The 14,164-nt window shown below is 39.8% G+C and overlaps 1 protein-coding gene across 1 annotated transcript in view; it reads left to right on the top strand.

Annotated features, from left to right (window-relative positions):
• The first annotated feature begins 8,523 nt into the window (after positions 1-8,523).
• The window catches only part of LOC150058396 (centromere protein F-like), a 52,180-nt gene continuing 46,539 nt past the window's right edge, over positions 8,524-14,164 (top strand). Inside the window, exons 1-3 of the mRNA XM_090341201.1 lie at positions 8,524-8,587; positions 12,286-12,457; positions 13,603-13,799. Of these exons, the coding sequence (XP_090197327.1) occupies positions 12,296-12,457; positions 13,603-13,799 (359 nt within the window). The 5' untranslated portion in view covers positions 8,524-8,587; positions 12,286-12,295. The remainder of the gene's footprint in view (positions 8,588-12,285; positions 12,458-13,602; positions 13,800-14,164) is intronic.

Below are 14,164 nucleotides of genomic sequence, written 5' to 3'. Positions count from 1 at the left end.
TGTAGTTTCCAGGACTGGGATAACAAAGAAACTGAAGCTACAACTATCCTGGAGAGAAAGAGGAAGAAAGTATGAGGACATACTTACCTATGGCTATAAATATCAGAGACACTAAAATTGTTGACCATTTTACAATATACGGAAGGTAAAGAGCATCCTTTTCTGAAATCCTAACACAGAGGCTTAATAGTTAATGAAATTTCTTCTCCAGATCTCTTGTAAACCCATGGAAGTCTGAATTCCAACCAGTAGCCAAGCATCTATTATTCCTAGATTTCTTGGGATTACCTAACTGTTAGGACTTAAGACCCACTTCACCTAACTGCTTCATGAAATTCAACCAGCTATACCTTTGCGACTTTCATATGTGGATTATATTTTGTTTAAAATCAACTGGAACCATTTCAAAATATTGCATTTTCTGAACTCCCCCCCATCCCTACTCCTATGTCTTGGACTCTATATGACAACAAAAGCACCTTGTTCCAAATCTGCTTGGAAATATTCTGAAAAACTATTCTCAGCAACTTAGAAGGTGAATGACTTAACCATTTCTTAACCATAAGCTTACAAATATGGTGGTCATGCAATGTAGCTATCAAATAAGATACTTTTAGAATACAAGTTAAGGCTACACATACTAAGAGGTCCTATTTTACTTTATTTATTTACAACTTTTTTTTGAATGCTGGGCCCAGGTGCTGTCCCTGAGTGCTTCAGCCACAGCACCACTTCCGTTTTTCTGGTGGTTAATTGAAAAGTCTCAGGGATTTTTAGTGCCTGGGCTGGCTTTGAACCGTGATCTTCAGATCTCAGCCTCCTGAGTAGCTAGGATTACAGGGGAGAGCCACCGTGTCCCACTATTTGCAACACTTTTTATATTTCTGGATCTATAAAGTTCTATTAGAAACCATTTTCAATCAGTATGTGTGGACCAAAATAATGGAGTAGCAGCTTTTTTTAGTTTGACTCCATCAATGAGAAGACTCAGTAACAATAAATGAGAGACTATATTCTGAAAAGAGGAAAAGAAGAACACTGAATACAATAAAAGACTTGTCAAGAAAGATAAAAAGTCAGATTGAAACAGAAAGGCAAAAGTGAAAAGTACAAAATAACCCGAGACCCTTCAAGTGACCAAATCTATGAATAATGAGCAAAGACATAGAAGAAATGCAATATATTTCAGGAAATAATAGTAGAAATTTCCTCAACTTTTGAGGAAGAGATGGCCATTCAGGAAAAAGAGGTTTTGGGGAAACTAATCAAACAAAACTAGAAAAAAAAATCTCTTCATAGTCAAAACATTCTGTAATATATAGAACCAGAAGTAAATATTAAAAACTCTAAGAGAAAAGTCCCGAGTTACAAAAGGGCAGACTCTTTAGAATAAAAGATTTCTCAACAGAAACTCTAACTATTCAGAATAATAGATTTCACTCAACAGAAACTCTGAAACCAAGAAGAACATAAAGGTTTTTTGTTTTTGTTTTTGTTTTTTACCAATCCTGGGGCTGAACTCAGGTCCAGGGCACTGTCCTTGAACACGTTTGCTCAAGGCTAACGCTCTGTGACTTGAACCACAATGCCACTTCTGGCTTTTTCTGTGATGTGATACCAAGGGATCAAACCCAGGGCTTCGTGCAAGCTAGGCAAACACTCTACCACTAGGCTACGCTCCCGGCCCTCAAACCCTAAAAGTTTTAAAAATAACTTCCAATCTAAGTTATGATATCCAGAAATTACATACATTACAACTAAAGGAGAAATAAAAACCTTCCATGATAAACAAAAACTCTAGCATTATACACTCTAAAAGATTATGGAAAGAAATGCTAGAGAAAGACCATGCAAGCACAAAAATAAGGAAAAGAATAAGTCACATGGGGCTGGATCGTAGCCTAGTGGTAGAGTGCTCACCTCACATGCCCAAAACCCTGGATTTGATTCCTCAGTACCACATACACAGAAAAAGCCAGAAATGACACTGTAGCTCAAGTGGCAGAGCGCTAGTCTTGAACAAAAAGTGTCCAAGGGCAGTGACCAAGCTCTGAGTTCAAGCCCCAGGACTGGCAAAAAAAAAAGAATAAATCACACTAAATTATCTAAACATATATATATATATAAACATACATACAACATACACACACACACATATATATATATATCATGCTTTATAAAAAATTGTCTTTTTTGAAGAGAAATGGCTGTTAAGAGAAATAAGTCAGGCTCAGAGATACAACTAATACACATTTTTTTCATATTTGAAATTTAGACATAAATTTCATAAATATCATAAATGTTAAAACAATTGTTTGGCGGAAGGTCCTGGAATGGAACGATAGGCAAGAAGACAGGATGATAGGTGTGAATATTATTGAAGTATTTTATGTGCATGCATACAGATGGAATAAGGAAACCGATTAAGAATTAGGTCCATTGTCTCCTTACAGGAGAAAAACTAGAAATCTCTTATAGAATTCTTCAATAGTTTTCAATATTTTGTTCTAAGTCAGTACGTCTGAATTTGAGATGGTTCTCTCAGACAAACTAACATGTACAAACAACTTGCTTTTGCTGGGGCTAACAACTCCACACAGCCTCATAAACTCCTCCTCTATGTGAGGCCTCATGTTCTTTGTGATGTCCCAAAAAGCTCTAGCAAAATGACTTGTGATTTCAAACTGCACTAAGGAGTCTCTCTTACATTCAGATGCATTTGGCCTTCTAGGTTATTGACTTTAGCATGTGTTGAGGAGTGATGACACTCCAGATTGGCTCTTTTGATTATTGCTAACTCAGTATCACAAGCTATTGCACACTAAGCACACAAGTTGGTCTTTAACCAAAAACAAACCCCGTTTGTCCATTTTTTTTGGAAAGCTCAACACTCTGCATCAACTGTTTTTGGTACATGTCATTTGTAAGATGTCACACCAGTTACATTTTAGTATCTATGCAGTGTGTGTCACCAGCAATATGATTATTCTCCTTTGTCCACTGTGATGCTTCATCTTGGATTTGGAACATATCCAAGCTTTGTATCACACTCTTGAAGTCTTGTCTGTGTATGGTGCTTTCTTTACTCTTCATCTCAAATTCACCTCTGGACTGTAGAGTGTGGATGTGTGGTACAGTTCATTGTCTTTGAGGCTGATGAAGTTGACAATGACAACATCCTTGCCAATCACTGCAGGCAGGGTCATCAAAACTAAAAAGAATCATCTCATCATATCCTGTCTCATCATTCTTCAGTTGCTACAATTTCACCACAGTGTGTTAGCACTTTCACAACCTCTTTACTCCCAGTCTGCCTGTTACTGCCGGCCATGTGAGTCACAGAGACAGATGGGCCGTGGGCTGTTGACCAAAAGCATTCATGTCTTCCCATTGCATAGTTACATGTATCCTCTCTATCCTCTAACAGATGTTCCTTGCTTGTCTCTCAAAATTTACATTATTCTGATTCACTCAATATAAATACATGTTGCTATGGAAAATCCTCCTTGGTTTATTGAATTTCAAGTCCCACCTGTGGTTCTTAGCAGTCCCAGACCAGATGATTTCACAGGCTTTCTGTGGCTCACAAACCAGATGTTTCTCATTCTTCTACTAAAAGCTTCATTGAAGTGAGGGTACTGGTAGCTCAGACCTTGTAATTCTAGCTACTTAGGAGGTGGACATTTAGAACATGATACTTCCAAGTCAGTTCACAAAACATTTCCAGTGAAAAGCCACACTGGAGGTGTGGCTCAAGTGGTAGAGGACGATGAAGCAAGCAAAGCAGAGCAAATGCAAAAGCCGATTTCAAACCCCAGTAATAACAAAACAAAATAACTTCATTGAACATTTCTGCTGTTGTTTTCTTTCTTTCTTTTTCTTTCCTTTCTTTCTTTTTGCCAGTATCTGATAAAAGAATTTAATAAAATCCTAATCTCACTGGCTTTTGATTAGAAGGAGGATTTGACTTAATGTTCATTCTAGTTACCCAAATTCATATTTTACCTTTCTTTTGAATGTTTGGAATTTATTGTACGATATTATTTTATTAGCAAGAAATACTAAATTAGCAGTAGGACTATGGGCCACTTTTTCCTTCTTATTTTCCTTCCTTTAAACAAGTAATTATTTTATAAAAAGAGCTAACAAGCACAAAGAGGAAGTAGACAAAGGGAGAACGAAGGAGTAGTGCAGGGTGTGCAATTGGGAAGATTATTTCCAAAACCTTTCTTAAGTGTAGAGAATCACCTAGTGGTGGGAATAAAAAACGCTTTTTAAAAGTTTCACATCTTTCACGTCCATTTTCTTCTGCATTAGAAGAAAAAAGTTGACTATAAACAATATAACAGTGGAGTTTGTAGTCAGCTTCCTTAATACATTCTGTTCAATATTTGTTTTTTACAAAGTTTTATTTAATTTACATTCATCTGGTAAATATTTAATATCCATCCCTTTTTTCCCCTAGAAGTACTCAAAAGGCAATATTTTCTTAGGCCTTCTTAGTGAAAACATCCAATCTAACTTTCCCAATTCCTTCTTCGGTTCTCAATGCTCTTAGATATGGGTGTGTGTGTGTGTGTGTGTGTGTGTGTGTGTGTGTGTGTGTGTGTGTGTGTTTCTGGTCTTAGAAGTTGAACTCAGGGCTTGAACACTGTCTCTGTGTGAGCTATTTTGCTCAAGGTTAGGGTTCTACCACTTGAGTCACAGCTCCACTTCTGACTTTCTGGTGGTTAATTGGAGGTAAGAATTTCAAACACTTTTCTGCCTGGGCTGGCTTTGAACCACAATTCTCAGATGTTAGCCTCCTGAGTAGATAGGACTATAAACATGAGCCTCTGGTATTGGTCACTTAAATATTGTTTTAATACCTCCATCTCACTTCTGAGGACTGTCATGACATTCAAGCTTCAGGAAACCATCCCAATAGTAGCAGCTCCAGGTGTCTCAAAGCTATACTGTTCAAAATAACACAAAAAAGCAAATTTAATATTAGCCATAAAAGGATATCATGGGCCAGGAGTTTGGCCTAGTGGTAGAGTGCTTGCCTAGCATGTACGAAGACCCGGGTTTGATTCCTTGGTACCACATACCTAGAAAAAAGCCAGAAGTGGTGCTGAGGCTCGAGTGGTAGAGCTCTAGCCTTGAGAAAGTCCAAGGACAGTGCTCAGGCCCTGAGTTCCTGCCCAGGACTGGCAAAAAAAGATATCATAAAAATTATTATTACTTTGAAAAAGCTAGAAGAGAAAGATAAAGAAGCAAATAATGAGGTTAGGGCAACACACACACACACACACACACACACACACACACACACCCCAAATAAGATTTTAAATAACCATATTAAAGTTTATATACAAATAATATTCTAAAGGCTTCAATTAAAATAACAGAGATAGACAAAAAAAAAGATGCAGCTATTTTTCCTCAAGAACCACGCTTTAAACATACAGACAGTGATGGGCTAAAAGGATGGAAAAGATATATCATACCATAGAAACAAATTAAAGAAAGAGTGGCTATAGCAATATCAGAGAAAGGAAATGTTAGAACTGGAAGAGTTTAAGGTTGAAAGGGTTATTCCATAATAATAAAAGGCATAATTCATTGAGAATAATAGCATTTCAACTTACAGGAAGCAAAACCTAAAATTGAAAGAAGAGGAAAAACCCACAATACAGTTCAAGATTTTAATATCATACTTTTCAACAATTAAAAGAAGTAACAGAGAGAAAAACCTATAATGAGAGACAGGACAAAATGGATATATTGATATTTAGGAAACACTTTGCACACTATGAAACTTTTTTTTTTTTTTGGTTGGTCATAGGGCTTGAGTTCAGAGGCTGGGCACTGTCCCTGATCTCTTTTTGTTCAAGGCTAGAGCTCTACCACTTTGAGCCACAGTGCCACTTCTGATTTTTGAGCTGTTAATTGGAGCTAAGAGTCTCATGGGAACTTCTACTCAGACTGGCTTTGAACTATGATCCTCAGCCTCTTGAATAGCTGGGATTACAGCCATGAACCTCTAATGCTCAGCTGAAACATTCTGTAGTGGTACAATAAATACCCATTAGGGATGACAATGTGCTCAGACTTACTTACGTCATATAAAATATGTTTCCCCAATCACAACAGAAATAAATTAAAAACTTTGACAGAGAAGTATCTAGAAAGGCCACACATATTTGGCAATCAATATACTTCTAAATAATCAATATACTGTAATCTATATACTTCTAAATTAATATGCTTCTAAATAATTCACAGGTCAAATAAAAAATTATAAGGAAAACTGAAAATATCTAAAAATCATCCACAATGGCTACACAATCCTGTAATATAAGGCCATTTAAAGGTTAATAGAGATCTTTGAGGGGCCGGGAGTTTGGCCTAGTGCTTGCCTAGTATGCACGAAGACCTGGGTTCGATTCCTTGGTACCACATACATAGAAAAAAGCCAGAAGTGGTGCTGAGGATCAAGTGGTAGAGCTCTAGCCTTGAGAAAGTCCAGGACAGTGCTCAGGCCCTGAGCTCAAGCCCAGGACTGGCCAAAAAAAAAAAAAAAAAAAAAAAAGAGAGATCTTTGAAACTCGGTACCAATATTTTTGATAACCTACGCACAAAAAAAGAGAAAATTATCTGAAAGACAAGAAATGATCAAAACTAGCTCTTATTATTAATTTAATTATTTTTAAATTTTTATTATTAGTTTTTCATTTCAAACTCCCTCAGAGAAAAACTCTAGGCCCAAGCATTAAAGGATAAATAGTATCAATTCTACACAAACTATTCCTGAAAAGAAATGAATGAGAAAGAAACTGGGTAATTACTATCAGTAATCACACTGATACATAAAAACCTATACAAACTACATTCATAATAGTTCTAAATTGTAATATAAACACCTATCAACAGGTCAATAGGTGGCTCAGTTGTATATACATGAGAAGAAATATTACAAACAAAACTCACAGTTTCACATTTTTTGAAAGCATACTGTTTTAAAAACTGAAAGAATCAGGACCCAAAGGGTTTTATGATGTTAATGTAAGATTACATTGACTTCCATTATTCAGAACTGAAGATAGCTTTCATCCACAGAAATTACTTTCCTTCCCAAGCAAAGTGCTTCAGTAGTTTGGCAACTAGTCAAATCTCAAAAGGAAATGGGATGTGAGCACAGTGTATATCCACACCCACCACACAGGCAAGCCAAGTGGCCTTCAGAAATATCGCATCTTTAGAAGATTCTCTGAGGATTCAAGCCATGTCCTCTCTTGGACGTCCAGCTGAACAGTATTTAGATCAATAGAGGCCAGTAGTTAAAACTGAGGTTCTGTATATTTAGATTTAATTTCAAATGGCTTGCTTTGATGGATCTTCCCTGAGCCATGCCTCCAGCTGTTTGTTTTTTTTTTCTGGATATTTATAGATATATAGAGATAGCCATATATCCATATATATAGATATATAGATATAGATGTATGGATCGCCCTCTCTATCTCTATATAGAGAGATCCACATAGCTATATACCTGCTTGAACTCAGGGCCTGGGCCTGGGTGCTGTCCCTGAGCTCTTCTGCTCAAGGCTAGCAGTCTACCACTTAGAGCCACAGCTCCACGTCCAGCTTTGGAGTAGTTATCTGGAGACAGGAATCTTAATGGGGCTTTCCCTGCCCAGGCTGGCTTCGAACCGCGATTCTCAGAGCTCAGCCTCCCGAGTAGCTAGGATGACAAGCCGTGAGACGCCGGCACCTGGCTTTTGCTGATGGTTTTTCTGTTCAGGCTGGCTTTGAGAAGCCCGTTCCTTCAGCTCTCGGCCTCCCACGTAGTGACCCATTTTAGCTGCTAACTTTATTAAGCTTCTAAGTAACAAAATGCGGGCTATCTACGGCAGACACAGCACCATATAGTGACAAAAGTAGATATGCGCAGTCCAGGTTTTTACCAAATGGCGCAGGCCCCGGGGTGTCGTGGATAGGCCACGCCTTCCTAATCACTCCTACCTCTGGGCAGACAGAGCGATTCAAAAATCCCCGGAACCCGGCGAGAGCACGTGGTCCGCGTCTCCAAGCAACCCGACCCGGGCGTCGGGCTGGGCCAGGCATCCCCAGCGGCGGAGGCTTGTTTTTAAAATCCATCCAAAATAGCCAATCAGAAGCGGCCAACGGCGATTTCGGGAGATGATTGGTCCGTCGCTACCGTGATTGACCAATAGGCGTGGAGTTAGGGTTTGGCCCAGGACCGGAAGCGGACGAGTGCCAGCCGAGAGGCGGCCGCGGGCAGTTTGAGTTGGGTTCCGCTGGGGCCCTGCCGAGCTGGAGGGGAGCCGGACTCCGTTTTCTGGGTCCCGTTGAGGACGTAGCCAGGTGAGCGTCCTGCCGGGGTCTCGCCCGTGGCGGCGAGCCTCGGCACCTCAGGGTTCTGCCAGGGAAAGCGCGGTGGGGACGCCCGGGGTCGCGCTCCCAGGCCCGGCGGGTGGGGAGGAGGACGCCCCGGGGCAGTCTCGGTGGTCCGGCCGATCCGGGAGGAGGGCCAGCTCCCATCCTGCCCGCCCGCCGCCCGCTCCGTCTCTTCCTCTCTCAGGTGAGCTCCACACTGGGCGGGACCAGGTGTTCCCAGGCAGTTCTGCCGAGTGCGGGGAGCTGGGGCTTGGCCCCGGGCTGGTTTTGCTTGTGTCGGTTAGGGGCTTGTTGTTCTCCCTCCCCCTCCCCCTTCCTCCTCCCTCCTCCTCTCCCCCCCTCGCTTCTGTGTGCTGACATAGGCTGAGGACTCCTAATGGAAGGATCCAAGGCTGACCTGCGAGGAGCCTGGCTTTGGCAGCGGACCCCGGGCTTGTGTGGAGTGGGGTTTTCTTTAGATGGAGCTGGTGGGGGGCGGGTTGGGGTGGATTCCGATGGAAGGGCAGTGAATCGGGGCCATGCTCCTGTGACGGGTGAGTTTCTTTCAGGAGAACTTGCTGTTGGACTTCACAGGAGTCGATTTCTGTCTGAAGAATTCCCTCCTTAGTATACTGAAAAGGATGCTGGCCTTGCAAATCATTCCTCTTCTCTGGGACCTTCACATCCAAAGCTTTTCATTCCTTTTCTTCCACCCAGTCCCCTGTCCCTGAAGTCTTCACTTGTTACGTTTCTGTTCTTAGTGCCCTAATCTAGATCTGGATGCCCTAATGTGTCAGCGTCTCCTGTAGTTGTAATTAGCTTGGGTCTAATGTATTTGTATTAATTATAAGCATATCAACAACAAGTGTATAAATATACTTAAGGATATTTTTATAGCTACGTATATGTATATGGCTATATATAGTTAAACATAAACGGATCACTAACTCCTAGGCTATATATAATACATTAAATTATATACTATCTATATTATATATTAATATTTATATATTACATAATATATATGCTATATTGTTAAGTTTTGAAATGGAAAAATATTCAACTTGCCTGTTTTTCTTGTTTATTCCCTTCATTTTTGTTACCTTTCTAGATTGTTGCTTTTTTTGCTGAGGGGGTGGCGGAGTGAAGGATGGGGATGGGGATGGTGGGTGGGTGGGTGGGGTGTTGGGGTACTGAGGTTTGACCTCAGGGCCTTGTGTTTGCTATGCAGGTGCTTTTTTACTTGATATTACTTTTTTTTTTTTTTTTTTTTTTTGCCAGTCCTGGGCTTGAGCTCAGGGCCTGAGCACTGTCCCTGGACTTTCTCAAGGCTAGAGCTCTACCACTTGAGCCTCAGCACCATTCTTGACTTTTTTCTATGTATGTGGTACCAAAGAATCGAACCCGGACTTTCGTGCATGCTAGGCAAGCACTCTACCACTAGGCCAAACTCCCGGCCCCTGATATTACTTTTTTTAATAAAGAATTTATTAGCATTGATTTTTACATCATATTTCAAATGATGTGTTTAACAAACAAGTATTCAAGAAGGGAATCTATATAATCACTGGCACTTAGATTTTAGAACATAATTAAAATTAGGCTGAGGGTTTATAGGTTATAGATACATATTAATCTATAATAAAACATGTCTATAGAGTCATAAATTTTTATGTTTATGTAGTTGTGTTTATATTTCCAGTTCCTTGTCCATAGCATTGGGTACACAAATATTGAGTCTTTGCTCTTGTACTGTGTGGATCTAATAGCCACATATTAAGGATACCATGTACCTTTTGTTCCTTTGGTCTTTGACTTGTCTCACTCAATATGATTCGCCCTAGATTCATCCACTTCCCTGCCAATGCCATTATTTTATCTTGTCTGTTGGCTGTGTAGAATTCCATTGTATATATTTACACCACATTTTCTGTATCTATTCATCTGCAGTAGGGCATCTGGATTGTTTCCATTGCCTGGCTATTGTGAATAGTGCAGAGGTGAACATAGCTGAGCAGGTGTCCTTATGTACTGGGTTATGATGTTTGGGATAGATGCCCAGGAGTGGTATGGTGGGATCGTAGGGAAGGTCAATTTTCAGTTCTTTAAGAAACCTCCACACTCCTTTCCAGAGTGGCTGAACTTGCTTACAATCCCATCGGCAGTGCAGTAGGGTTCCTCTCTCTCCACAACCCCGCCAGCATTTGTCATTGTCTGAGTTCAAAATCTTGGCCATTCTTGTTGGGGTAAGGTGGTATCTTAGGGTTGTTTTTATTTGCATTTCCTTTATGACCATGGATGATGAGCATTTTCTCATATGCTTTTCTGCCATTTAAACCTCTTCTTTTGATAAGACTCGCTTTAGTTCCTTTGCCCATTTAGTGAATGGCTTGTTGGGTTTTTTTTGGGGGGGGATTAGTTTCTTGATTTCCCTGTAGATACTGGTTATTAAGCATCTGTCTGATATATTATTGGTAAATATCTTTTCCCAGTTGGTTGGCTGTCTTTCTACTTTAGTAGCTACGCTTTTATGGGGATGGGGATGGGGATGGTGGGTGGGTGGGTGGGTGGGTGGGTGGGGTGTTGGTAACTGAGGTTTGACCTCAGAGCCTTGTGTTTGCTAGGCAGTTGCTTTATTGCTTGATACTACTTTTTAAAGAAATAATTTGCTGTGATGATTTCAGTCACTTCTGGTATGCAGCCAGCCTTTGCTTGTTATCCTAAGTTGGTATGGTTTTTTTGGGGCAGGATGAGTGAAATTTCATTTATTAGTTTTGGACAGGTGAGAGTGGAGTTTAAGCTGTCTACTCAGAACTGAGATTTGTGGGAAAAGAAAAAGCTGGTAGGGAAAACTATGCTTTCCATGGCTTGACACCCTTTATTTTTCCTTAGATTTTGAGAATATTTGCTATCATTCTTACAGAAAAAGAGGATTTTTTTCATCCTGTTGCTAAGTGATTAAAGAAAAATTTAGTTAGTTAAAATAACTGGAAAATGAATAAATTTTTTTTTCTTTCATATATATTCTAAATGGTCAGAGAGGAGCAATGACAAATTCTCCACGTGCCCTCCCTATGTAGCCCAATCAATGTTATCCTAAGTTGGGCTGGTAAGAAGGGATGTTACTTAACCCTTTGTCACCAGAGGCTGAAGTTTTCCTTTTAAAATTTGTATGGCGGTGATGGGACTTGAACTAAATGCCTAGGCACTGTCCCTGAGCTTTTTTGCTCACGGCTAGTACTCTACCATTTTTCACAGCTCCAGTTTTGGCTTTTCATTAGTTAATTGGAAATAGAAGTTTCAGGGATTTTTCTCACCCAGACTAGCTTTGAACTCTGATCTTCACATCTCAGCCTCCCAAATAGCTAGGACCCAGTGATATTCCTGTTTCGTATAATGTAAACAAACTGAGTCAAAGGAAACAAGTAATGATGTAGGAAGTCAAAATAGAAAGGAAAGACAAGGAGAAAGCAAGTGTATTCTGTACTTTCTTTGTTATTGGGACTCACCATTTAGAGAATGAAGAATATAAATATACTATATTGTCTTTTGAAATACGATATTTTAAGACTTGATTTTTGGGGCTGGGAGCATTGTCTAGTGGTAGAGTGCTTACCTAGTATGCACAAAGCCCTGGATTTGATTCCCTGGTACCATATACAGAAAAAGCTAGAAGTGGTGCTGTGGCTCAAGGGGTAGAGTGTTAGCTTTGAGAAAGCCCAAGGACAGTGCCCAGGCCCTGAGTTCAAGTTCCAGGACTGGCAAAAAGTAAAACAAAAACTTGATTTTTGTACAGTAGTTAAGTGGACCCACTCATTAGTCTCTGACTTTATTTCCTTTTACTAGTAAGACCAACAGTTTGGTTTTGCTTTTCATTTTACTTATATATGTTTGAATAATAAGGGAGAATAAAATGAGCTGGGCACTGGAAGAATGGAAGGAAGGACTTCCTACCAGAGCTTTACAGAAAATTCAGGAGCTTGAAGGACAGCTGGACAAACTGAAGAAGGAAAAGCAGCAAAGGCAGTTTCAGCTTGATACTCTAGAGGCGGCACTGCAGAAACAGAAACAGAAGGTATGACTGAACGGTGGGGTTGGAAACTGGTCATTTATTTTTGGGTTACTTCTCAGAATAAATCATCCTGCTATCTTCATGTCTTCATGTGGCAATCCCCCTTCCTTCTTTTTAGACATTTTTAAATTGCCTTCAACTTTCTAACCTTCTGATCTCTCTGATCTCTGGCCTTATTATCTTATCTCTTGATATTTATGGTTGCTGAGTTGTTTTGTTTTTTTTCTCCTCAAGACTAGCACTCTGTTACTTGAGCCACAACTTCATTTCTGTTTTTTGCTGGTTAACTGGAGCCCAGAGTCTCAGGGACTTTCCTCGCCAGGCTGGCTTAAAACTGTGATCCTTCTATCGCAGCCTCCTGAATAGCTAGGATTATAGATATGAGCCAGTGGAGCCTGTTTTGATTCCCAAATTGGGAATTCAAATTTGGGATTGCTTCTACATTGTGCAGCAACAGGTCAAAGTTTGAAGACTGGTAAAATGCTTTCTAAGAATGAATGCAGTTTTTTTGTGTGTGTGTGAGTGTGCGTGCATACATGTAAGCTGGTGGTTCTGGACACTGTTCCTTTTCATTTTTGCTCAAAGCTGGTGTTCTGCCACTTGAGTCACTTCTACTCCTGGCTTCTTGCTGGCTAATTGGAGATAAGGATCTCAGGGATTTTTTTTTTCTACTTGGGCTGGCATTTTTACCCTGTTGTTTCTCTACCTCATCTCTTCATATCTAATAAAGACTTAAGTAAAACTTCTTATTAGCTAACAAAACAGTGGTACAATCATTGATTCTAATATGTATTTGTTTTTGACAAAATTTATGATTCCTTATAACTTCTTCAGAGAAACATAAAAATGAGTTGCTCACAGAGTTATAGGGTTTATTTTTCATTTTTAATGAATGTTAAAACATCCTGTGTCTCTGGGATGAGTAAGTGTAGCCCTGGGTAAAGACTACTACACATGGCTTGTAGAACTTTTATTTCTGTAAGCTTCAGAGTTTGGTCATCTCAGATCTCTGTGATCAGCAAGCATTGATACCTGGCCTTTTCCAATTATATATCAGGACATTAATAGTTGATATGAGAGTTAGATCTGGTAGTTGGTAAAACGCCACAAAATAAGGAATCTATTTTGTCCTCAACCATCCCCTTTAGGTTGAAAGTGAAAAAAATGAGGGCACAAATCTGAAAAGGGAAAACCAAAGATTGATGGAAATATGTGAAAATCTGGAAAGAATGAAGCAGAAGATTTCTCATGAACTTCAAGTCAAAGAATCACAAGTGAATTTCCAGGAAGGACAACTGAACTCAGGCAAAAAACAAATAGAAAAACTGGAACAAGAGCTTAAGAGGTGACTATCTGAGTGACAGTTGTGTGAATACTGTTGATATATATATATATATATATATATGAGGTAAATTTACTGTTTCCTTAATGATGTGCTTATTCATATGCCATGTTCACAGCAAAGAGGAAAGTCATGGCTTAGACTGGTGGCTCATAGTTTCTCTGTGTGAGAAAGCCACCATAGAGAATGAGAGAACCAGACTGGGGACTTAAAAAAGCATTCCTCACTGAAGGCGTTTGGTAAAGACAAGACATACAGCAGGGCCAGTCTGTCAAGTGTGTGTGTGTGTGTGTGTGTGTGTGTGTGTTTTCCTGTAGCATGAAGGATGATTTCAGATTGTCTGGGGCCAGAATTATGGGGAACATATT

This window comes from Megascapheus bottae, chromosome 10 (assembly GCF_031878675.1).
Source record: "Megascapheus bottae isolate mThoBot1 chromosome 10, mThoBot2.hap1, whole genome shotgun sequence".
NCBI classification, from domain to species: Eukaryota; Metazoa; Chordata; class Mammalia; order Rodentia; family Geomyidae; genus Megascapheus; species Megascapheus bottae.
Note: the sequence above shows the minus strand (reverse complement) of the source record. Positions and strands in the feature narration are given on the sequence as shown.